This window comes from Engystomops pustulosus, chromosome 11 (genome assembly GCF_040894005.1).
Source record: "Engystomops pustulosus chromosome 11, aEngPut4.maternal, whole genome shotgun sequence".
Lineage (NCBI taxonomy): Eukaryota > Metazoa > Chordata > Amphibia > Anura > Leptodactylidae > Engystomops > Engystomops pustulosus.
Window position 1 is genome coordinate 30,698,384 of NC_092421.1, and position 25,941 is coordinate 30,724,324.

Sequence of the window (25,941 nt, forward strand, 5' to 3'; positions counted from 1 at the left end):
TAAAGGGGTTTTCCCACAAAGACAAGTTACCATTGACCGTCCTGCTCCATTAATCGCTCCATAGAAATTAATGTCATGCACGGCCCTCTGCTACATTGGTCTAAGGACTTTGGGGACCCCCACTGATCAGCAAATTAGCCCCAATCCTGTGGAAAGGGAGTAACTTGTCTTTGTGGGAAACCCCATTTAAGAGAACAACCCAGTTATTAATTTTTATCCTCTGACAGAAAAATATTAGAGATCCAAAGTGGCAAACTGTACGTTTCCTTTCCACTTTAAGTTGAGAGAGAGCCTGACTGGTTATCACGGCTCTCAATACACCAAGTATATTTTAGCCTTTCTGTATCTTGATAAATTTCAGTGTTTCAGCTTCTGTAATATCTGAAATTACTGTCTTAAATGACTTTTTAATATGTATTCAAGCAGCTAATTTATGCCGGATGTTATTGCTTTGAAAAGCAATGTTTATTAATGGACGCCTGCTCCGTCTATAATAACCCACACACTGGATGAAAAGTGAAGTAATAAACCTTATGAATCACTATTAGCATAACCATCTCTGTAGAATAGACTGTATAACTAAATTAAATGCTTTTTGAAACATAAATCTGTCACTCTAAGCTTTCTGTAAATGCTAAGTGCAGGGAAAAAGGAATTTTCAAGAAATACTAACTGTATTTAAATTTTTTATCCATTTACAAACTTGTTTAAAAAATTAAAATAATAAAGCTCTGAAAAATTTTAAAAAGTGTTAAAATCCAGGAATGGTAAATATAAATTATGTGAAAGAAATCCAAATATATGGAGTACTTCCCCCAAAATGCTTCAATAAAGCTATATATTAATCATCTAAGTTCTTCCTGCTCTATAGCATACTGCTTACAGAATAGACTGCATTTCAATGCTGAGCTTCACTTTAAGGCCAGTTATAATAATAATTCTTTATTTATATAGCGCCTACAGATAACGCAGCGCTGCACAAAGCATGCCAAATTGGTCCCTGTCCCCATGAGGCTCACAATCTAAACAACCTAACAGTATGTTTTGGAGTTTGGGTGGAAATCGGAAGATGCAAACACGGAGAGAACATACAAACTCTTTGCAGATGTTGACCCGGGTGGATTAGAACCCAGAACCCCAGCGCTGCAAGACGGAAGTGCTACCCACTCAGGCACTATGATGACCAGAGATCAGTTACCTAGAAATCGTCCAATTTTGATATTATTTCGGTCCTAGTGCTATTTAATCATCCGTGTTTGAAGACCTAGTGTCATCCAAGTTGCGACATATTAAAACACCTGATTCTCACAGCTAATTATTTTTTCTACTACCAACAAATGCGTGTAAAACCAACAACACATCTGAGAGCAGTGCTTTTTTTTCCCGCACATCTACTTACTTCACTGGGAGAGTTTCACTCACCCCATTGATTAGATACAATGTGCACAGCCTGGACAAAATAATCTGAAAACCTAATTTTAATGGTTTTTGTTGGCCTTACAATCCCCATCTTTGGAGGAACACTCATCTCTCACGATAGTTCTGTTTTAGTAATCAATATGAAATAACAATTTTGAATTATGTTCCACCATAACAGGGAACCCCACTATTTAATGCCTATAACTACTTTTGGTAAATTGTGATTTATACTGACAGCTTTAAAAACTTTGAGTACTACCTGTCCGATTATCTAAGGGGTGTTCTCAGACACAGTTGAGTATTGTTAGAATTGAGTGGACACTAGTTGTCAGAAAATGATGCTGAAGAATTACTATTTAATATAAAAGTATTTACAAAAATAGACATGTTAGGAAAGTTAACAAATACTCTATAAGGAGCCAACCCTCTGTGTAGAAATATATATTAAAAAAATCTGGTGTTGTGCACAGCATTAGAGAAAAATTAAATTTCATAGAAATTCGTCTTAAATGTCTCCAACATAGAAATTTATATACAAAAAAAAATTGTGAAGAGTAAAGTTCATACTGCAGAGCAATTCTTTTTAAAGGTGAACAAAAAAGGGCATGCTGATGACTACTTATAACACTCCCTAGGTCTCCAATTGAGAGTTTTCACAAGCTTAAAAGAAAATTCCCGTCAAGCAGGCCTTGATATTATAACTCCTACAGATTTCCTTTACAATCACAGCAGACTGCGGCCTGTGAACAAATACACAATTAAGGTAGGCGGAGATGTTTTACCATAAAACATCTGTACGTGTGCAATATAGAATAGCTTGTAAACCGTATCGCCAAACCGCATTAACTCAAGACATCTACAGACTTTAATACGCGGGTCTATTGACTCAAAGTCCAAAGCTTCTGATTTCATGCAGGCAAGGCAACTATATTACATGGCAAATCTGTGCAGGCAAATGAAAGAGTATTTCTATACAACACTGAAAAATATAGAATTCAGAGGGGTATCCAAAGTTTATTAAAATGTATATTTTTCTACTCTCAATATCAAATGTTTTTCCTTTTTTCCCAATTTGACATACTGCCAGTAGCTTCTTGTTGTTTTATAGATAATTACACTTTGTGATTCTTTGTTATTAAAGGAATTGTCCAGAAATCAAAAAGAAAAATTACACAAGTATACATAATAAACCTCTGATACTACCCTTCTCCGGTGCTCCCTTTCAGCCACGGCCAGTGCCGCCTGTTACTGCTGCTTTATAAGAGAGAGGCTAGCAGTGCAATCTCGAACACTGCCACGTGTCTGCTACAGCAGGAGTTTAAGTCTGTAGTAGGCAGCGGCTGTGGTTGGAATGCCCAAGGAATAGACTATAAGAGGTTTATTATTTTTTACAAACAACACTTTCATTTATGAAAAAAATCTTAAAAATGGAAAAAAGTTAATAAACTCCGGATATCGATCTGACTTCCTATTTGTAAAAATATGGGCATTTACAGTTTCGGGTAGAAATACTCTTTAATATTGGGCAATGGCTATGTAAATGAAAAAAAAATGATCACAGGCAATAAGTCAACAGTCTATATAACCGACAACCAAATCTTGCCGATCTAGTGGGGTCAACTCTGTTGGTCGAGCGCAGGCAGTCTGCCCCTTACAAATGATGCAGAGTATTGATGTTCAGAAACAAACACATGCTATTGTAGTCAGTACCTGCCAGAAATCCTGATGAGGGAGTTGGGGAGGTGGTAAAGGTTAGGAAGAAGATAAAGAAAACCAGGTAATGTTTGGTTATATACACAGGGTAAAGGACATACACATTTATAAAACACGATGGTAAAGGGTTATCACAGAAAAGTCAAGGATTAAATGACAGCAATACAAGGCAATAGAAGAAATAGCATAATCGCAAATAATAGCTGGGACCTGCAAAAAAGTAATTTACATAAAATAGGCAACACCAAATTGCAGATAGTCAATGCAACTAATATAGAAGTCTTATGTTTACTTACCAGTACATTCTAAAAATGCAAACATCTCTAATAACCACCGTACAGAAGGTTTCAGAAGACATGTTACGTTCTAAGCAACCCATCAGTTGTCAAATGATAGTGCATAAATGTACAATGGATAGGAGTCATTAAGTGTTACTAGGGGCTTGAGGAAATCCTAGAAACGTATAGAATCTTTAGAATTAGATCTTATATAATCTTGTAGAATTTTAGATGATTTAAAATTGGTTCTTGTTTTAAAATACAATCTATAAATATTAACCTGCAACAGTTATGTCATTTTGGGCAAGGTTCGATACAAAAAGTCTCTATTACAATAGCTGTGCCATATTGGGCACCAGGTATATCACACACGTTGATGCCAGATCATAAATAATCTGTTCACTCTGAAAGTGTACAATGCTCTGTGTACGAGGCATTATTCTTGTCACAACAGGTTCTACTACCAAACATGAGAACAGATTGTGGCACCTATACACCCAAACTTTCCTGCGTATATTCTTTGCTTCTGGAGCACTGACACTTAGGCAAACTTAGTACTTCATTACCCATAGGTTACATTAGGCCTTTATATAGGGAATCTGTCACCAAATACAGCTAGTGACAGGTTCCCATAGAAACCTACTTAATAAATGGCACCATTTTTTGCCGCACATCCGCATATTTTTCCATATTACACGGCATCAGCAGCAAGTCAGAAGGGGCGTGTCATGCGGCTCCTCCCCATACAGCACTTCCTGTTATGTGATATGGTCACGCCCCCTCTCGTGGTATGCCACGTAAGATCACAAAAAATACAAAGGGGGTATTTCACACTTTACTGACGTACTGACGTAACAAGCATGTAACCCATACTATATGGAGTCATACTATATTAAAGCAATTTATCCCTATCCAAAAATATATTAACTATGAGCAAACTAAATATGTTACAAACACTTGATTTGTTATCAAAGGGTATCACATATCTCTCTGTCTTAATCTATTTAATTAAAACACAAAGTCATTTTTTATTTCCTTTGTTAGTTCTTTTTGGAATTTGTTTAAGTCTGGATAGGATTAGGGAGGAGGGACATAGTGTCATGGTATGATGGGTACCCCTCATCTATTCCAGTATTTTGGTAGCAGGCAGGACGATGAAGCTCTGCCAACACACCAGCGTTTAATTGCTTGAGAGCTCTTGGAAGGAAACACTAAAGATATTAGAGGGTAGCTTTCAACAAAATGTATTTTCCCGCACTGTAATAATCTCATTTAATTTCTGCCCAAGCCTGAGCTATCAGAAGTTATTAAAAATACTTGGCAGAGGATACCAGGGGAAAAGCTTATATCTTCTTCTCGATATCTGTGCCCTTTGGATGTGTGGGTACACGGTAACTGCATGAGCTGCAGGAGAACAATGTCACAGCAGATTAAAGATGGGTAATGGGCCACAGACAGAATCGATAACATTTCAGCTTCCCTCCAGCTAGAGGAAGATGGATAGCTGGTTGTATATAGCTCAGCATCTCTGGTCACTGGGAAGACCTAATAACGCTGAAGGGAAAGCTTATTGGAAAAACAATTAACTGATAAACCATTGATTTTGCATGCAGCGGTTATCTGGAGGACTGCCAATGGAAATACAGCATAATAAACCGCTGGGGGGGAACACTCAGAATTATTACAGTTCATGTGCATAGTAGTGCCCCTAGGGGGTGGCTTATATTGAAATACAATAAAATTTACTAGCCCTAAGACAATGGGCAGACAGGAGTTACTCAGTGCACTGGTGTGCTTGTATTTGTGAGGAGGTACTAAATTATTTACATGTGGCCTTTGTCTGGATTTTATTTGTATGTAAAGGATCATCAGGAGGGACTACAATGTTCACATTAGACATATTAATGTTTGTGTATCTCTCCCGGGTGCAATGTGAACTTTGTTTAATGCTCTGAATACTAAGTGTTTTTTTCTATCACATGGGAGGTCCTATACAACTTTTAGAACAGGACGACAAATTATTGTTTTTATCGGCAACTACTGTATTAAAGGACTGTCACATCTGGGCTGCACCAAATGTTCTTACTGGTTGGTAAAAAGTTTACCTGATCTACAGTACAGGCAAGTTTAGGAGGGGAGGGAGACAAGTAACTTGACATAACAGATACCAACCCAAACTAAATTTAAATATACATGTACAAGTGCCAAATGGATGGCCAGATTGACAGAAACTTTTGAAGGGGTTGTGAAAATTATATTTTTTGTAACTTAAATGAATGAACCTTAGCTTCTATTAAATCTTTTTATAAAATCAGCACTGATTTCTGACCCCATCTACTGGTCCAGGTCCAGTCCGGTACCAGTTCTGAAGAAACTCTCTTTTTCTCCGTGACATAATAAATTGGGCTCTTCAATGACACAAAGAAGAGGAAGGATGGTCCCGAAGAATTAGAGTTTCCTAGATCAGGATAGGTTCTAGGAAATCTAGATATTGGTTTTATTATTTAAAGGGGTTTATGAAGTATTTAAATTACCCTCTATATGGATGGGTAAGGGTCTGACAGCTGGGATACCAAAAATAATGAGAAAGAAATTCCCAGCACCAATCATGAAAAGAGGGGTCTCATTCTTTTATGGGAGGAGAATCATTATGGAAGTGTCAGAATAGCACTAAGTTATCTCTGACACTTACACCAGACAGTGAATGACAGTGCTGGAGATGGAACAGTGCTGTACTCAACAATTTTGTAAATTCCCATATTACAGAATTCGGCAACAGGATGCATGTTGACCTGCTGCTCCCGCCACTAGTGAGATTGGGCCTCCCGTTCTTCTAATTGGTGTGCGGTGCCAGCAGTCGGAAACTCTCCAATTAGATTGTGAGCCCCTTTCATGTAGATAGGGGATAACTTGCTAACTTGGTACAACTTTATTTCACTTAATTTAAATCACGGCACTACCAAGAGTTCGTAATATTTAATAGTACTGCCCAACTTTGATGGGATGATGGGATTTACAAGTAAATCCGTCAAATTAATATGTCAAAAAGGTCTAAAAGTAGAGCTTAAAATCAAGTAATAATTACCAGTAGTTTAAGAATAGTAATACGATTTGGGACAAAGGTAATTGCATATATTAACTTTTAATACGATACAATCTTTCTACCTTCATACTCCGGGGAAGAGAGGTTTTAACTATTTAAGCCTTTGATAATAAATACACAGTTAATTCAGTCATTTCAATAGGAAAGACTGGTCTTTATCACAGATTAATTGAAAATGTCCATGGGGATTCCTGAAAGCTCCAAATTCACAGTAGGAATCACTAAGCAGAAGGGATTTGCCTATGAAAGTTGTCAAACTTGAATCTTATAGTCTCGTTTACACAATTAAGAATTTTTGACCCCTTACTTTTATTTTTTTATTTTATTCAGTTTAATTGCTGTTTTAGCTCCTATAACTTAGCAATGGTCATTGTTAAAATGTGTGGGCGGGAACTCTCTTAGCAGACCCTTTATTGTAACTCTAGTGCAATGAGATGCTCTGTACTAACAATGTGGTTAGATTACAGGGTACAGGGTTTATCTACACTTTCATTTAGCTTCTGATCAGTTCACTAGTACCAGACACAGAGAAAAAGAGAGATGAGACAGATCTCTGATCTGACATGAGACGGATATAAAACACAATGAAACACTGGGCTATCTGCTATCTAACCTAATCAATAAGACAGCACTTGAGTCAGCACTGCTATGTCCCCCTCCCTCAGATACAGAGCTTATTTTGTTTCTCAATCTTCTGATGTCCCTCTCCTCTCCAGGCTGTGGCTAACAAAAGTGTAGAAGCACATTCTGCTGAACCAGGAAGTGTGTTGTCTGCCTCCTACCCTGCAACACAAGAGAAGCTAAAGGGAATTATCCAACCATAGTCAGAAGACTTACAGTTGTATCCAGGGGCAACCAAAATTGTGTACATGAGGACTGATAGAGACCAGTTGGAATTATATGTGAGAAATGCTTTCTGTTACTAACAGCTAATTAACATTGGTCTGTTTTGGGTTTTAATAAGAGCTTTATTATTTAATATTTAGCCTTTATGTGACTAGTAAAATGAGGAGGATTGCTAATATATGATAATTTATGTGGATCGGATATGTGACTGAATATTATTCCACATAAGCCTGTATCAGAGAGCCCACGGGACTGCTGACCTTTAATGCTTTCATGTTAATTACTCCTTCAGCAAGTTATTCTGGGGAAAACTAAAGTTTTACATTACTGCCGAGGTAATAATGGTTTTAAAGGAACCTGTCAATAGAAGATGATCTAATAAACCACTACCAGTATGTTATCTAGCATTTTAATGGCCCAGTATGGAAGCATCACCCAAAAAATTAGCTTCGAAGCGAGATGTAAACTGGTTGCACAACGTAACGGAGGCAGGGAGTTTAATACTTAAAGAGGCTCTGTCAGCAGATTTTCACTACCCTTACTAACAATGCCTGCTGATAAAGGGATAAGTCCTCCCCAAAACACCTAAAAATTCGTTGCCTGTGGGGCACTGTGCCTTAATTACAGAAGTGTTTATGATATGCAAATTAGTTTTTGTGACACATGTCTGTTATCTGTGACTCATCTCTCTCTCTCTCTCAAGCTGGCAGTGAACCACGCCTCATTATTCTGACTGACAGCTCTGTGTATCTTCAAATCCCTGTTCCGCTTCCTTGTACTTAAGGACCGTCTGCTAATATTTAACTACAGACTGTGCCTTGTGTTTACATGAAATAACAGCAGCCTCCATGGAGGATGGAGAGGAGTAGAAGTCCATGGAGGCAGCTGTGACTTCATGTGGTCAGATACCTGCATGGGGTACAGTTTGCTTTTATTAGTAGGCTGAAGTACCTGAGATGATATCACTCTGGTCCCATGACATGAACTGTGAACAGTAAGAAGGAGAAAGGCATGGGGAGGATTAGATGGGGGGAATCAAGCAGGACACGCCCCCTCTGATTCCAGGTAATATAAGATAAAAGGTGATTTATGTGGATGTAAGCAAAAACTATTTTTAGCAAAAAGAAGGGTGTCAGTCAGTTAATAGGAACCTGTCACTGGCTGTAAATGTAGTGACAGAGGATGGAGAGAAGAGAGGAAAAATTTATGAGGAGACACAGGCACATACAGACTGCAACTGCCCCCCCTTGCACACTGTAATAGATGATGTGGAAAATCCCCATACAATGTCATACTGTAGTATTGCAGTATATGGTAGGATCAATCAAACAACCTAAGGTTAAAGTACCCTAGGGGGTCTAGGGGTTCCGAAAAATGGTACAAAATAAAAAAAGTTAACGTTTAAAAAAAAAAAAAAAAAATTCAAATCACCCCCTTTTCCTTAGAACTGATAAAAATATAAATAAACAGTAAAATTATAAACATATTAGGTATTACCACGTCCCAAAATGTCCAATCTATCAAAATATAATAGCGCCCAAAGTAAAAAATGCCACTTATTTTGCCATTTTACAAAATATAAAAAAAAAAAAAACAAAGTGATAAAAAGGCCGTACAGTCCTCAACATGTTAGCATTGCACAGACGGCAGGTTTCTCGGACTAGGGCGCGCAGGAGGATCAAAGGATCGTGGAGTAGCCGCGCCGTGTATCCTCAGCTCCGGCTACTCCACGACCCAGTAGCCTCTTTACAAAATTTACATATTAGGGGAATAAAAGTTTTTTAAAAATTGCGGGGACGTGAGGATTAGCCCTTAAAAGGGCTATCCTCATGTCCTATAGATCCCCCTACCACCCGATCTTCCTTTATGGGTAGATCCGCGGTGGTAGGTTCCCTTTAAGGTTTTGCTATACAATCACATGGTAGACTATAAAAAATAAATAAATAAAAGATTTTTAACTTTTCATCTGACTGAATCCAAAATTTCTCATACACAACGAATAGCTACTAGAAAATATGGATCCAAATATCAAGAGACCGATATGTGCATTACATACAAATGTATCTATGATCCAAGAAAAATATGTAAATCATAATACACGGATACCTGACAGTCATGGAATTCTGCACATTTATATTTAAAGTCCAAAAGTAAAAATGAGTTTGGGTCACAAAGGAGAGCTTTGCGCTAGGAATACTTGAGTCTGTATCTCTTCATTGCATTTTACTATAATAGAATCTCACCATTGGCTTTTTGTTTCTCCTTTATTTGTTATTTTTTGGAAGTCAGGTTTACACTAGAGACAGAATAATTTAGAGGAAGGGGCAGCCAGTAATGCCCTCCGCTACAGAGGATGCAGCTTACATTTCTAATAAGAAACCTGAGGTTCTCCGGCTAGCTCAGGGGAAGAGATGCATGTACATGTTAATGAGGACTGCAGAAGACTAAGCATCAGTTCAAGGACAATCTCCGCATGGCACTGCAGCCTGATATGTGGGTTAGAGATTTAACAGCTCAAGTTTGCTTCAAAGTCTTTGATAGGGGAAAAAAACTGAAAGATCAATCAAACTTTGCTAAAGCAATTGGATCCATTTTCACCTAATGCTTATAGACAACCTTGAACAAAATACATTAAATGTACTTGTACAGAGCTGAAACTATGGAAAGAATTCTTAGATTGGGTTAGAATCCCCCCCTCACTTATTCAAGGTACGTGTGTATTTTTCTTCTTTTACTAAAGGGAAAAAGTGGCAAAAAATATAAGAAGGGCTTATCCGATTTGTCAAGAGCCACGGAATATGATAGCATTATATAAATGAAGATTATTATCGGTTTAAAAAAAAATGTTATGCACAGAGGAGTAAAGAAGACTACTGCTGATGCTTCTGGAGATTGGGCAAAAGGCGAGTAAATTTTTCATAGCGAAACATACATCGGCATACACAACAAGGGAGGGCATTCTACATTCAGGTGGTGATTATATGGGAGGGGGCACTGTGTCTACTGGCTACTGTAGGGGGTGCACTGTGACTACTGGCTACTGTGGGGGGGGGGCACTGTGACTACTGGCTACTGTAGGGGGTGCACTGTGACTGCTGGCTACTGTAGGAGGTGCACTGTGACTACTGGCTACTGTAGGGGGTGCACTGTGACTGCTGGCTACTGTGGGGGGGCACTGTGACTACTGGCTGCTGTGGTGGGAAGGGGCACTGTGACTACTGGCTACTGTGTGTGTGGGGGCACTATGACTACTGGCTACTGTGGAGGCAGTTTCACAATTGTCTACTGGTTGACACTTTGGCTATTTGCAGAATCCCAGGAGGCAGGAGAACTGACCCTATAAGGGCACATGGCCAATAATGAGCCAGTATGCTAAGGAAGTCTCAGATAGCATACGGTTTTAAAAAAATATATGTCTGCATGACTCCTAAAGGTAAATGCACATCCCAGCACATGTGGTTGCACACATAAAACAGGTGCAAATCTTTCCAATAAAATATGTCTCCCTGGAGCCTTTACTTCTGCATTTGTCTCACAATAAATGATTCAAACAACTGATGCAATAACACAGATGTTAAATGGCCCTCACTCTGTTTAATTTTTAACACATTGAGGCACATGTATCATTTGTTTTCTTTTGCAAATTTTTAAACATGGCTGATGTCAGCATATTTTAGCAGTACTATGTATCTTTCTAAATTTGGTGTTGTGATACATTCATTGTCTTTGATCTGTGGGTGAGCATGGGGTGAGTTGTACTTTGTTTTGCCCCTTAAAAGTCTCTAATATGCAAAAATTAGCAAAACAAAGAAAACATCTGCCTTGGAAAGATACATTTAGGAACACTGCAACAGACACACCCACCTGGCATAGTCAAAAAATGCACCTAATAACTCCCAAAAAAAATTGCAAAAAGAAGAGTAAAAAAACTGATCAAAATAATACATGTCCCCCATTCAGTTCTTTTGGGAATTCTTCAGGTTATTGATTTTTTTTCATCATCGACAGGTCTATCTTCCACAGTTTACTTTACCTACCTTATAGTCCTGTCTGTACCTGCCTTAACTGTTTATGTGGGGATGATAAAGAATGTAGTGTTGTCCAGCTGCAATAAACTTAACGTGTCGTGTGCATTTGTGGTGCAAAGTAGCCATAACATTTTGGGATTTTGAACCAGGAAGAATTTATTCCCAAACAAGCAAAACTACTGCTTTAATTCAGAGACTCCAAATAACAGCTCGAGTGAGAATCCGATCTGTCTTCCCAAATTAATAAACTGCTTTCGGCTTTATGTCATCAGCTTTTACTTACACTGTAGCCATGTTAGTAGATTAATATGATTCCCTGTAACACACTGCAGGGACAAATCATCTGCACGATACATTGGGTTTAATCATTCACTAGCTACCCATTTACATAGATGACAGCTGATGTGGTTCCAGTGAAATCCTAAACTGCAATGAAAAGCTATAAAAATATAAATAGGAAAAAGAAACTAAATATGTCTTATGACCGACAAACCAGCAACACGTGTCGGCCTGTCGGCCCATGAAGAGTTGTCAAGTAATCTTGGAGAAAATAAAGTCGCTTGCGTCAAGTCCATGCAATGAAATCACAATTCACACAAGGAGAATGATATAAAAAATGCATAAAAGAAAAACTGGGACTGGGCTGACATAGACAACAGCTAATGTTGATAGCTATAACTTTTAGGATGTATGGAAATTTTTTCCATTGGCGGCTCTTAATTTATGAGCAATTATTAATGCAATTGCTTCATTTAAACTAAAAGTACTGTGTTTCCATATACAGGAGCAGTGGGGAAATCGACACTGACGAGAACACGTCCACCATACGTAGATAACGAAAGCACAGACCCTACCAAAGTCGGTTGAGATATTCTACACCATTTGTGAAAAGTGGATTAAAGGGGTTTTCCCACGTAACAAGTTAATGTCTATTTAGAGGATAGGGCCCAATTGCTGATCGTTGGGTCATAGTGCCGAGACCCCCACAGATCATGAAAATGGGGGACCCGATGATGCCCAATGTATCTCCATCGAACCCTTTATCGCTCCCCGAGATGAGTGGACCAGGCGGTCGAGCATGGACAGGTCCATAGAAATAAATGGGGAAGCCCGGCCATGTGTTCCGACAGGTGAAAGTTGGATCCCCTGTTCTGTGGATGGGGCCTAACTTGTTTTGTAGGAAAACCCCTTTAAGGACAGGTTCTGTGTAGTTGTATTATGGATGAGATGCATAAACACAATGTTGTCCTGGAGCTGTGGGCTTGGAAAATTAGAAACTGAAGTATAACATTTTCACACCTTAAAAAATAAAAATTCAAAGACAGTACAGATTTCTCTCACCTTTCCATCATATCGTTTCACGATAAACTGATCCAGGCCCAAATCTGTCAAAATATAAATTCAAAATTTACAAATTAACAATTTACATTACAATATTCCACAAAGCAAAATTGACTAGTAGTAGTTTAAGAGTAATATTATTATATTAAAGTTTGAAGTTTGTTGGTTTCCATTGGCAGCTAGAGGTCACATGCCAATCTGAGCACTGCTGGCTTACAATGGATGAATAAGGCCAGGCAGTCATTACTGCATGAACACCCCTTAAAGCGGTGTTAGTGCTTAGTCGGACCGTGCGCCATAATTCTGTTAGATGTGCACCACAATTCTGTAGAACAAACAAAGGACACCAAAAAAAAAAAATATTTAAAAAATAGATTAATGAAGAACATGCACCACATTTCATGAATCTGGAGCCCCCTGCACACTTCCCAGGCAAACCGCACATAGTACAGACTGCATGGTTTATGATAATTGTGGGCTATATAGCTTCACTGCTGAGGCCTGTGACTGGTTTCCTATGTGCTACATATAGGAAGCCAGTGTACCACAGATGATCTAGTTGTAAATAATGCTTATTTTGTTTTCATCTTACCATTCCGCTCCTATGCCAGATTTTTCAACTGGTCAATTCCTTTAATCCTAAACATTAGATGTTTATAATGGTATTCAGGAAGGGTAAGTATACAATCTCCTCTTGGAAGCCTTAAAGAGGTTGTCCACTGTAAGCACATTCCAGCAGATAATTAATATTGTTTGTGTAATGAAAAGTTCCACCTTTTTCCAGTACACTTTCCGTATCGATGGTTTCTAAGATCTCAATTAGTTTTATTCTTGCCGTCATGCAACAGGAAACTTCAGAGCTTACTTCCTGTAGATAAACACCGGTCCATGGTCATGTGATCACACACAGGTGCATGCCTCGTTATGACACACAGCGTAATCATAGCTGTGTGATGCGAACAAGCCGTTACCTTTGTGTCAGATCATATGACCATGGACCGGTGTTTATCTACAGGAAGTAAAGATAAAAGGTTCCATTAGAGAGCAAGCAAGGATTTGGAAAATTGATACCGAAAGTACATTGGAAAAATTACCATATATACTCGAGTATAAGCCTAGTTTTTCAGCACCAAAAAATGTGCTGAAAACCCAAACTCGGCTTATACTCGAGTAAAAAAATATATCAAAACTCACCTTTCTGACTTCTCCCACTGCTGGCTATATACTGGGGGATATGGGCTGGCAGGCTATATACTGGGGGGCAGGTACTGGCTATATACTATGGGGCAGGGTCCGGCAGGCTATATGCTGGGGAGGCTGTGACCAGTGCATTTCCCACCCTCGGCTTATACTCAAGTCAATAGGTTTTCCAAGGTTTTTGTGGTGAAATTAGGGGCCTCGGCTTATACTTGGGTCGGCTTATACTTGAGTATATACGGGTAATAACTTTTCATTACACAAACAATATTAATTATGTGTTTAAAGTGGAGAACCCCTTTAAGGCAGATATAGAGCTGTTCCCAAATGCTGATGTGATACAGTGCGTAAGTATTATGGGAATGATAACAAAACACCTGTATGCAAAGCCGAAGTGCAATGCCGCAGGGACGCCAGCCAAAATGCTAAGCAATAGAAGCATAAAAAATAAATAACTGAAAGTGCTTTGTTTAAAAACTGCTTTTGATTTTTGTTGGGAAGACACATATGTCCGGGCATCAAATAATGAATTTACATAAGCAACTGCTGGGAATCGGGTAATTCCACATAACATCTGGCGAATTATCATCGCACTTGGAAAACTGGAATATTAGCCAAATAATGCAATAATTTCCTTCATCACAAGTGAAGCCCATCTGCCACAAATTCATAGATTCTGCATTTTGTTTCACATCACAGAATGTGGAGTAAAATGTCATTGTTTTAAGCCAGATGTTTCACTAACTAAAGGATCTTATCTCAAAAAGGGATGTTATATCACCAGCATTTACTCTATATACTTGTAGGGGTCCCACTTCTTAGACCACCACCGATCCTGAACATAAACCTAAACCAGTAATGTGTCCTCTCTTAAATATCATCTGCAGTGGTGTGTACAGCTGCCCATCCCTACTCAACCGCATGGATTTAATGATTTTGACAAAGGATCTGTTAATTTAGCTGTTGATTGCTGTTATTTTAAGTGATAAAGGTTTGTTAAATTCTTAAAACACAGACCTCGATCATGACGATGTCAGACAATGAGAGCAATGGCTCTTGTATTGCAGCATCTACACTCACCGGCCACTTTATTAGGTACACCATGCTAGTAACGGGTTGGACCCCCTTTTGCCTTCAGAACTGCCTCAAATTCTTCGTGGCATAGATTCAACAAGGTGCTGGAAGCATTCCTCAGAGATTTTGGTCCATATTGACATGATGGCATCACACAGTTGCCGCAGATTTGTCGGCTGCACATCCATGATGCGAATCTCCCGTTCCACCACATCCCAAAGATGCTCTATTGGATTGAGATCTGGTGACTGTGGAGGCCATTTGAGTACAGTGAACTCATTGTCATGTTCAAGAAACCAGTCTGAGATGATTCCAGCTTTATGACATGGCGCATTATCCTGCTGAAAGTAGCCATCAGATGTTGGGTACATTGTGGTCATAAAGGGATGGACATGGTCAGCAACAATACTCAGGTAGGCTGTGGCGTTGTAACGATGCTCAATTGGTACCAAGGGGCCCAACGAGTGCCAAGAAAATATTCCCCACACCATGACACCACCACCACCAGCCTGAACCGTTGATACAAGGCAGAATGGATCCATGCTTTCCTGTTGTTGACGCCAAATTCTGACCCTACCATCCGAATGTCGCAGCAGAAATCGAGACTCATCAGACCAGGCAACGTTTTTCCAATCTTCTACTGTCCAATTTCGATGAGCTTGTGCAAATTGTAGCCTCAGTTTCCTGTTCTCAGCTGAAAGGAGTGGCACCCGGTGTGGTCTTCTGCTGCTGTAGCCCATCTGCCTCAAAGTTTGACGTACTGTGCGTTCAGAGATGCTCTTCTGCCTACCTTGGTTGTAAAGGGTGGCTATTTGAGTCACTGTTGCCTTTCTATCAGCTCGAACCAGTCTGCCCATTCTCCTCTGACCTCTGGCATCAACAAGGCATTTCCGCCCACAGAACTGCCGCTCACTGGATGTTTTTTCTTTTTCGGACCATTCTCTGTAAACCCTAGAGATGGTTGTGCGTGAAAATCCCAGTAGATCAGCAGTTTCTGAAATACTCAGACCAGCCCTTCTGGCACCAACAACCATGCCACGTTCAAAGGCACTCTAATCACCTTTCTTCCCCATACTGATGCTCGGTTTGAACTGCAGGAGATTGTCTTGACCATGTCTACATGCCTAAATGCACGGAGTTGCCGCCATGTGATTGGCTGATTAGAAATTAAGTGTTAACGAGCAGTTGGACAGGTGTACCTAATAAAGTGGCCGGTGAGTGTATATACAGAAGTGATGGTCAACAATGTCTAACGTTATTTCACGCTCAAAAAAATCAGTGCAAAACCCCTCTTGACTTCAAGATAAGCCACTTTATAATTCTGTAAAAGAAAGTAATTTGTGAACTTAGTCAAAGAACATTTTGTATTCCATCCAGGAGACCTGCAATAGTGACTGGGGAGAACGTAGCATCATATATATTAGATATATATAGAGAGAGATATAGATATCAGTTTTTGTTATTGATGAAACGGAATATAAAAGCTAGGTGCACTGGGTGTGTGGCTCCAGGGCAGGTTCAGCACTTGTGATCATGGCTCTGGAGCACCAAGAGGCTCATACGTGTAAAAATAAAGGTTTCAACAAAACGAGGTTAAAGTGAATAGTGTGGCCTTTTTATGACATGACTAATCTAGTAGAGACCTTTTAAATAGACAATGATTGTAAGATGAAATAAATCACAGTGGATACTAAACTATCAGCAAAACTATAGCCTAGAAGTATCTAAACATACTACATCACTGCGCAGTCCATCAGACTGACAAGCGGCCATTACTTCTTTGACGGACTCTCGAGTTTTATAACATTTCACTTGTCACCAGTACGAGAACTGCAGCTCTCGGCTTAGAACAACAACTAACGACCTTGTCATTTCACAAAGGGTAGCATGTCTGACCTTTAGCGAACACGGCATATGGCAGCTGGGAGCCTTGTTTCCAGTTACTATGCCGTATTCAGAAATAATGGGTTTACAAGATTTGCGGTTTAAATAGCTGGGCTGCTAGGGGACAGCAGAAAATGGTAACCTGGATATACACTACTCACAAAAAGGTTAGGCATATTTCTATTGTGGGAGAAATTTCAAGATGCACCCTAATCTTTACAGGGGAAGTAATGTAACCTACTCTTAGGGCTGTGGAGTCAGTAAGCCATACCTCTGCCTCTCACACACACAGGGCATGTGATAAATGTGCTTTTTATCACCATTACGATACAATTACCAGGTTATTTAGGTAGAACATAAAAAATACTTATTGGAATACAACTATAGAACCTTAACTTGAATAAACTGTAATTATGCAAAACACTATGTTAAAAAAAACAGTTTTCAACTCAAATTTACTGAATAATATTTGTTTAGTGAGTCTATGAATTTTTTCTTATGAACCGTATCACCTCTATTCTATGTATAGTGCAGTGATGGGCAACCTTTTGAGCTAGGCGTGTCAAAATTCGCCAAAAAAACTAGCATAACTCGGGTGCTGTGTCACCTTTAGGAAAAACTTATTTTGTAATAACATGTCCAGCAGCGTCCTCCCTTTACTACTAAAATACCCCTAGCGGCCTCCCTTTACTACCAAAATACCCCTAGCGGCCTCCCTTTACTACCAAAATACCCCTAGCGGCCTCCCTTTACTACCAAAATACCCCTAGCGGCCTCCCTTTACTACCAAAATACCCCTAGCGGCCTCCCTTTACTACCAAAATACCCCTAGCGGCCTCCCTTTACTACCAAAATACCCCTAGCGGCCTCCCTTTACTACCAAAATACCCCTAGCGGCCTCCCTTTACTACCAAAATACCCCTAGCGGCCTCCCTTTACTACCAAAATACCCCTAGCGGCCTCCCTTTACTACCAAAATACCCCTAGCGGCCTCCCTTTACTACCAAAATACCCCTAGCGGCCTCCCTTTACTACCAAAATACCCCTAGCGGCCTCCCTTTACTACCAAAATACCCCTAGCGGCCTCCCTTTACTACCAAAATACCCCTAGCGGCCTCCCTTTACTACCAAAATACCCCTAGCGGCCTCCCTTTACTACCAAAATACCCCTAGCGGCCTCCCTTTACTACCAAAATACCCCTAGCGGCCTCCCTTTACTACCAAAATACCCCTAGCGGCCTCCCTTTACTACCAAAATACCCCTAGCGGCCTCCCTTTACTACCAAAATACCCCTAGCGGCCTCCCTTTACTACCAAAATACCCCTAGCGGCCTCCCTTTACTACCAAAATACCCCTAGCGGCCTCCCTTTACTACCAAAATACCCCTAGCGGCCTCCCTTTACTACCAAAATACCCCTAGCGGCCTCCCTTTACTACCAAAATACCCCTAGCGGCCTCCCTTTACTACCAAAATACCCCTAGCGGCCTCCCTTTACTACCAAAATACCCCTAGCGGCCTCCCTTTACTACCAAAATACCCCTAGCGGCCTCCCTTTACTACCAAAATACCCCTAGCGGCCTCCCTTTACTACCAAAATACCCCTAGCGGCCTCCCTTTACTACCAAAATACCCCTAGCGGCCTCCCTTTACTACCAAAATACCCCTAGCGGCCTCCCTTTACTACCAAAATACCCCTAGCGGCCTCCCTTTACTACCAAAATACCCCTAGCGGCCTCCCTTTACTACCAAAATACCCCTAGCGGCCTCCCTTTACTACCAAAATACCCCTAGCGGCCTCCCTTTACTACCAAAATACCCCTAGCGGCCTCCCTTTACTACCAAAATACCCCTAGCGGCCTCCCTTTACTACCAAAATACCCCTAGCGGCCTCCCTTTACTACCAAAATACCCCTAGCGGCCTCCCTTTACTACCAAAATACCCCTAGCGGCCTCCCTTTACTACCAAAATACCCCTAGCGGCCTCCCTTTACTACCAAAATACCCCTAGCGGCCTCCCTTTACTACCAAAATACCCCTAGCGGCCTCCCTTTACTACCAAAATACCCCTAGCGGCCTCCCTTTACTACCAAAATACCCCTAGCGGCCTCCCTTTACTACCAAAATACCCCTAGCGGCCTCCCTTTACTACCAAAATACCCCTAGCGGCCTCCCTTTACTACCAAAATACCCCTAGCGGCCTCCCTTTACTACCAAAATACCCCTAGCGGCCTCCCTTTACTACCAAAATACCCCTAGCGGCCTCCCTTTACTACCAAAATACCCCTAGCGGCCTCCCTTTACTACCAAAATACCCCTAGCGGCCTCCCTTTACTACCAAAATACCCCTAGCGGCCTCCCTTTACTACCAAAATACCCCTAGCGGCCTCCCTTTACTACCAAAATACCCCTAGCGGCCTCCCTTTACTACTAAAATACCCCTAGCGGCCTCCCTTTACTACTAAAATACCCCTAGCGGCCTCCCTTTACTACTAAAATACCCCTAGCGGCCTCCCTTTACTACTAAAATACCCCTAGCGGCCTCCCTTTACTACTAAAATACCCCTAGCGGCCTCCCTTTACTACTAAAATACCCCTAGCGGCCTCCCTTTACTACTAAAATACCCCTAGCGCCCTCCCTTTAAATATAATATAATAATAAACTTACATACTTACCCAGTGATGTCTTCTTCCCTGTAGCTTTACTGCAGGCGGCTCGGCTCCTCCAGGTTGCACCGTGCGCCTCGGGTCACGTGACTGACGTGACCTGACGTCAGGTCGCCTCAGTCACGTGACGAGCAGCGCGCATTGCAGCCTGGAGGAGCCGGAGGAGTTGCAGAAGGTGGGCGGACCAACGCGGCGCCGGACAGGTAAGCAGGGGGCAGAAACACAGGGACGGGACAGGGACATTACCACAGGGGCAGCACATTACACAGGGACATTAACACAGGGGGAGCACATTGCACAGGGACATTACCACAGGGGCAGCACATTACACAGGGACATTAACACAGGGGGAGCACATTGCACAGGGACATTACCACAGGGGCAGCACATTACACAGGGACATTAACACAGGGGGAGCACATTGCACAGGGACATTACCACAGGGGCAGCACATTACACAGGGACATTAACACAGGGGGAGCACATTGCACAGGGACATTACCACAGGGGCAGCACATTACACAGGGACATTACCACAGGGGGAGTACATTGCACAGGGACAAAAACACAAGGACGGGGGCGGGACATTAACATAGGGGTAGCACATTACACTGGGGCAGCACATTACACAGGGAGGTGGGCGGACAGAGGGCGCTGGGCGGCCACGGGTCAGCAAAAATGACTACGCGTGTCAGTGCTGACACGCGTGTCATAGGTTCGCCATCACTGGTATAGTGTATAGAATCCATCACAGCAACTAACCTCTACATACATGAGCTGAGAGGGAAAGCAAACTAAAAGATTAATCCATATACAGAGAGAACATACATTGGACAATCCAGTTTTATTCCAGGTTTCCTGATCACACCAGGAGTTTATTATAAATTAGTTTTAAGTTATTTAATAAGACATTATTTCCCCTCTGAGGAGGAATTTCACTACTGAGCACGAGCAACAAGCCATCCTCATTCATCTAAAAAAAAAAAAGCCTATATCCTTCAATCAGGAATGGAACTGATATTTATAGGACATTCTATAGTTTCCCCAAATGTTGATGAAAAAATATTCAGCACATACGGCAGTGAACTAATTGTAACAATTTATTAAATATTTTTGGAGTCAGTCGGTCCCCTTTATTCTGTATAAATGGTGGGTGTTGCTGACAGAGGACGTCACAAGCTTCAAAAATCAATAGGTAGCACAAAACGGCCCATTACCATGTTCTGCACTATTCCATGTACAGGCGGTCCCCTACTTAAGAACACTCGACTTGCATACGACCACTAGTTACAAACGGACTTCTGGATATTGGTAATTTATTGTACTTTAGTCCTAGGCTATAATAAACAGCTGTAACAGTTATCACAGGTGTCTGTAATGAAGCTTTAGTGTTAATATTGATTCTTATGACAACCCAACATTTTTAAAATCCAATTGTCACAGAGACCAAAAAAGTTCTGGCTGGGATTACAATGATAAAATATACAGTTCCGACTTACATACAAACTCAACTTAAGAACAAACCCTATCTTGTACGTAACCCGGGGACTGCCTGTACTGCACTTTTATTGGCGAGTGTTGCATTTAGATCTTGTTTTGATGATCGTAGCCTAACTTTATGCTGAGCTCCACCGAAGTGTCATCTTGGATCAACTGTGCCACATAACTCCTCTCTACTGCGGCACATGGATAGTGACAGTGAATGCCTTCTCTTGCCCTAAGTATTTATTTTTGGGCCTGTCTAGACACAGAGGAGATACATTGAGAGTTCTGGTCACAGTAATGACCCAGAGTGATGTAGCCATAGGCTAGTATTCTTTTTTTTCTCCCCTTCTAGAAACCTTTAATATATATAAAAAAAAACACTGCACAAACACTACACCAATACACCAAAATCCACTTCTTAATAATAATTCACATAATAATACCAAATAGACAGTTTTCAACGTTTAACTGACATATAGATGTTTTATATTCTAGAGATTTTATGGAACCAAGGCTTCCTGTAACAAATGTAGCTGCTGGGCCTTTTGCTGGAAGACTGCCCGCATGGCCGAATGTACACAAGATGACAAATTGTTTGTCAGTCTGCTCTTCTGTGGCGCTGATAACTGAGATAATGGTTATATTTCCCTTTGCCTGTCTCCTCCTAAGGGTTTCACCTGTCACTTTGTGCCTGGTGATGGAAGCTTCTGTTGTGTCCCATTATTTTCCATGGAACGTGTAACGCACTTCTAATGAAAATACTGAAAAGCCTAAGAACTTCCATTTTTTTAGACTTACATTTAATAGCAAATGTATTAAATAAGTGTGTGAACCTTGTGTGTTTCAAGGTACAATCAATATCAATCTCTGAGGCTATTGCAAAAAAAGAAATTGTTATGAGATTGTATTACTTAATTTTAAGACCTTCCAAAGACCAAAATGTCCTGATGGACAAAATAGTAGACTTCAAATGAAGGTAACATTCTGTTCTCATGACTGTAAATAACATAAAGCTAGAAACTATTACAATAAATAACAAACAAACACTAAGAGAAAGAGAACTCTGTCCGCGAGGGCTTACAATCTAAAACAGAAAGGGCAATTGAGACAATAAATATAGAAACTACACATATAGTATTTGGGTTTATTTTGAGTTGTATCTTTCCTGAATAGGTGGGTCTTTATGTTGCTCTTGAAGGTTTCAATAATGGACACTGAGATGCTGTGATAAAGAGTATGTGAGAGTTACTATGTACAAGCATCACCTGATTGCCAAAAGTCTTCGTAACTTTGATGAACATGCTCTTCTGACGAGCACCGTGCCACACAATCCATTTGCATCCCTGAAGGGCACCGTGCCACACAATCCATGTGCGTCCCTAAAGGGCACCGTGCCACACAATCCATGTGCGTCCCTAAAGGGCACCCTACCACACAATCCATGAGTGCCCCTAAAGGGTACCCTACAACAGATACCATGTGCGTCCCTAAAGGGCACCCTACCACATAATCCATGTGCATCCCTAAAGGGCACCCATCCACACAATCCATGAGTGCCCCTAAAGGGGCAACCTACCACTCAATCCATGTGCGTCACTTAAGGGCGCTCCACCACATGCCCTTCTATGACTGAATGGGCCCAAGAAATGTCCCACCAATTTCGCATGGGGGAACTGGCAATAATAACACCATAGGGCCACGAGAGGTTTCTGTGTGCGTCTCCGTGGATGAGCTTTAGGGACTCCCAGGATTTTAAGGCTCTCTTTGAAAATCAGATCACTTGATGGGCTTCCTAATATTTCGTGGTTTGGACCGCCCAACTACTGTAGTCAGAGACCTCTGTATCTTCATCCATTCCCCTGACCCCTGTAGCTACCCCCATCCCATCCCATGTGTTCTATCCTACATGTTTCCATCTAACGTTATCTGTTACATGTAACTTCTAGGTGTTGAGCAAACTGTAGATCTTTGAAGTCATGCTATGCCCTACTACTTGTGGAAGGGGGCGACAAACCTCCTGGTGGGGATGCCAGAGATTATATAATACTCCAGGCACTGTTTTTGAGTTTATCCTCTGCCTTGCCCGAGAGGTTATCCCGTTCTTACAGGGCATTTGTTGAATGTACAGCAATTATCCTAGATTTATGCATACCCTACACTGTATGATAGGTTTTTTTTGTTGTATTATGTTCTGTGTTCTGCAACCTACAATAAAATTGATTCAACATAAAAACACTTGACATTATTACTCACTTTCTGGCTGTTTCTCATTGGGTGTTATGGATCTCACAAAATCTTGAGGCGTCATAAAGACTTCTGCTTCTCCAGATTCATGTATTACTTTTAGGGTAGCAAAGTATCGGAAAATTTTATCTGGAGTTGAATAAGCCCGAATTCTATTCTCGTATTCCATCACCTGGAACAAAGAAAAAGTTACAAATAGCGGTATATACAAAAAACACACAATTATGGCATACAAATGGCATGTGGATATAGTGTAAGACACCTTATCTTAACCTTATTTTCTATGATTTTCTGATGCATTTAATTACGTTTCTAAAATGTCAAACACGACACAGAATTGAGAAAATATAACTTAATTGCTGGTAACTATAAAAAGCAGGTGATGTGAGAGAGGTTGTAGGACACAGCCTTTAACCTTGTCTAGTCAATGCCGTAAGAATCTATTTGATGAACTGTATTTGAAAAGAGAAAGAAACTGTTTGAACAAGGCAGTATTCTAAAGGAATATAATAAACATAAAAAGCTAGTATAATAAAATTCCTTGTTAACCAACATTCACTGAAACAAACATAGGCACCAACAAAACTAACACATGCATCACACACACGCAAAAAGCTTTGGAGACATCGTCTTTCAAAAGAATTAATAGTGAAGACCCAAGTTGACTTTAAATCTGTTCAGTAGCACACATTGCATTAGAGATTTAATTTAGGACCCATTCCCAATATTGTCTGGTTTTTGCCATTCAACACCTGTATGGGGGTCAGAACTTCAGTGAAGAAGAAGTACTACCAGGTTGCTAGCTCCAAGTGTGGTCTCTGCTCGGTGGCAGGCAGGTTGAGAGGCAGTCAGTGGATAAGCCAAGGTCAAGACAAACACCTTTTCATGGATAAGTTCCCTTAAATAACCCTAGGGGGGGGGGGGGGGCGCTATTGCTTGAACACATTACAAACCCTTAAAACAACAATCAAGGCTTAAGTGAGCAATCCGTACCATAAATAGCTCAAAGATTTGCCAGCCATTTGCCAGTGATACCAAGAGGAAGAAGCTGTCATAAGGAAAAAGGATGGTGCTCGAAGTCAAAGGATACTCAAAGGATGCTGCTCGAACACATTTCTTCTACAGCAAAATATAACTGGGTAGATTTTTCTGTTTACAAGAGAATTCAATTGTAATTCGTCAAACTGTCCTTTGACCAAATTTATCAAAAGTTTTCAGAAATCTTTTTTTTTTTTGCTACGATAAAAGGTGCTCATTCACATAGGGGAAAAAAAGGGTGTTTGTCTCAGTGCCCAAAGAATTCCAGACAAAAATCCTAAATTTTTTGCACTAATAGAAGGTGCAAAGTACAGCCAGACAATAAATGTGCCGGAATATGGCTAACAAAGATTTATTGTGCAATAATGAATGGTGAGATATTTCAAAAATAAAATCCCAAAAAATAGTGAGAATAATAGCATGTGTACATTAAAGTGTAACTGTGCGACAGGTATGATTGTCCTCTAACAATGTCAGCTTCAAGAAGCAAGGGTTGACACATTTTGCAAAATTCAGCAGCGACAGTCTATTTTTATTTTTCCTCTAGAGCTTTGTGTTGTAATTTTAATAGATGCAGTACACTGCACACAGCAACACGCTAGTGTTTTATGATGTTATGCACATTACATTCTCCCACTGAAATGAATAGACAAAAGCCATACACACTGCATAGCAAATACAATACATAAAACATAATGCAATAAAAATAGAACAAGTGAAATGGGTTTGAAGCAAATGAATATAAAAATCCTGCAGTAGGTATTTTCCTGAGAAAGTAATTTCAGCCCACGATTTATCTGGAATATTTCCTTCCTTTTTCATTACCAGACTTACAATTTCTAAGAAACCGGGGCGCATAAACAAGAATACTTGCATTTTAAATCTCCATTCTGAAGACACAATGTTTATGTAATGCAGCAAGGAAGAGAATGTGGACATTTATACTTTTTTAAGGATTAGAAAATGCATCCTTATTTTTTCTTGAGCTATCCATACCAGTACAACACAGAGTAGCTATAAAAGGGGATTAAAACACTCATTTCCCAACACTATCACTCACCCTAATATTTTAGCGCTATAATAGAATATCACGCATTAAGTTAAACATGTGACTATTTCAAAAGGCTAACATTGCAATTTTATCTACTTTGCCATTAACGGGTCTAAAAGTCATGTATATTACTACAACCAACCATTTTCATGAGATAATTTTGGAACGCGCATGTGTGTGTATGGGATGGAAAAATAAAACAATTACTGAAAGCACAAGTGATGCTCCCCAAATAAAAAGTACAGAGTAGTTTAGCACTGGAAATAAAATCAAAGCTATAGGGATCCGATGGTTATCCCCGATCACAGTGATGGCAAACCAACATGGCAATTTAATCACTAACTAAAAGGCTCCCTGCTCTGTTGTAGCTCCAATACAGGCGGTCCCCTACTTAAGGACACCCGACTTACAGACGACTCATAGTTACAGACGGACCCCTCTACCCACTGTGACCTCTGGTGAAGCTCTCTGGAGGCTTTACTATAGTCCCAGACAGCAATTATCAGCTGTAAGGTGTCTGTAATGAAGCTTTATTGATAATCCTTGGTCCAATTACATCAAAAAAATTTTAACT

At 40.4% G+C, this 25,941-nt stretch overlaps 1 protein-coding gene across 2 annotated transcripts in view; it reads right to left on the reverse strand.

Moving 5' to 3' along the window:
- MICU1 (mitochondrial calcium uptake 1) overlaps positions 1–25,941 on the reverse strand; it is a 139,226-nt gene that overhangs the window by 73,592 nt on the left and 39,693 nt on the right. For both annotated transcript variants that reach the window (XM_072131114.1, XM_072131113.1), the window contains exons 4-5: positions 23,288–23,450; positions 12,729–12,772 (exon numbers count right to left, since the gene is read on the reverse strand). In XM_072131114.1, the coding sequence (XP_071987215.1) occupies positions 12,729–12,772; positions 23,288–23,450 (207 nt within the window). The remainder of the gene's footprint in view (positions 1–12,728; positions 12,773–23,287; positions 23,451–25,941) is intronic.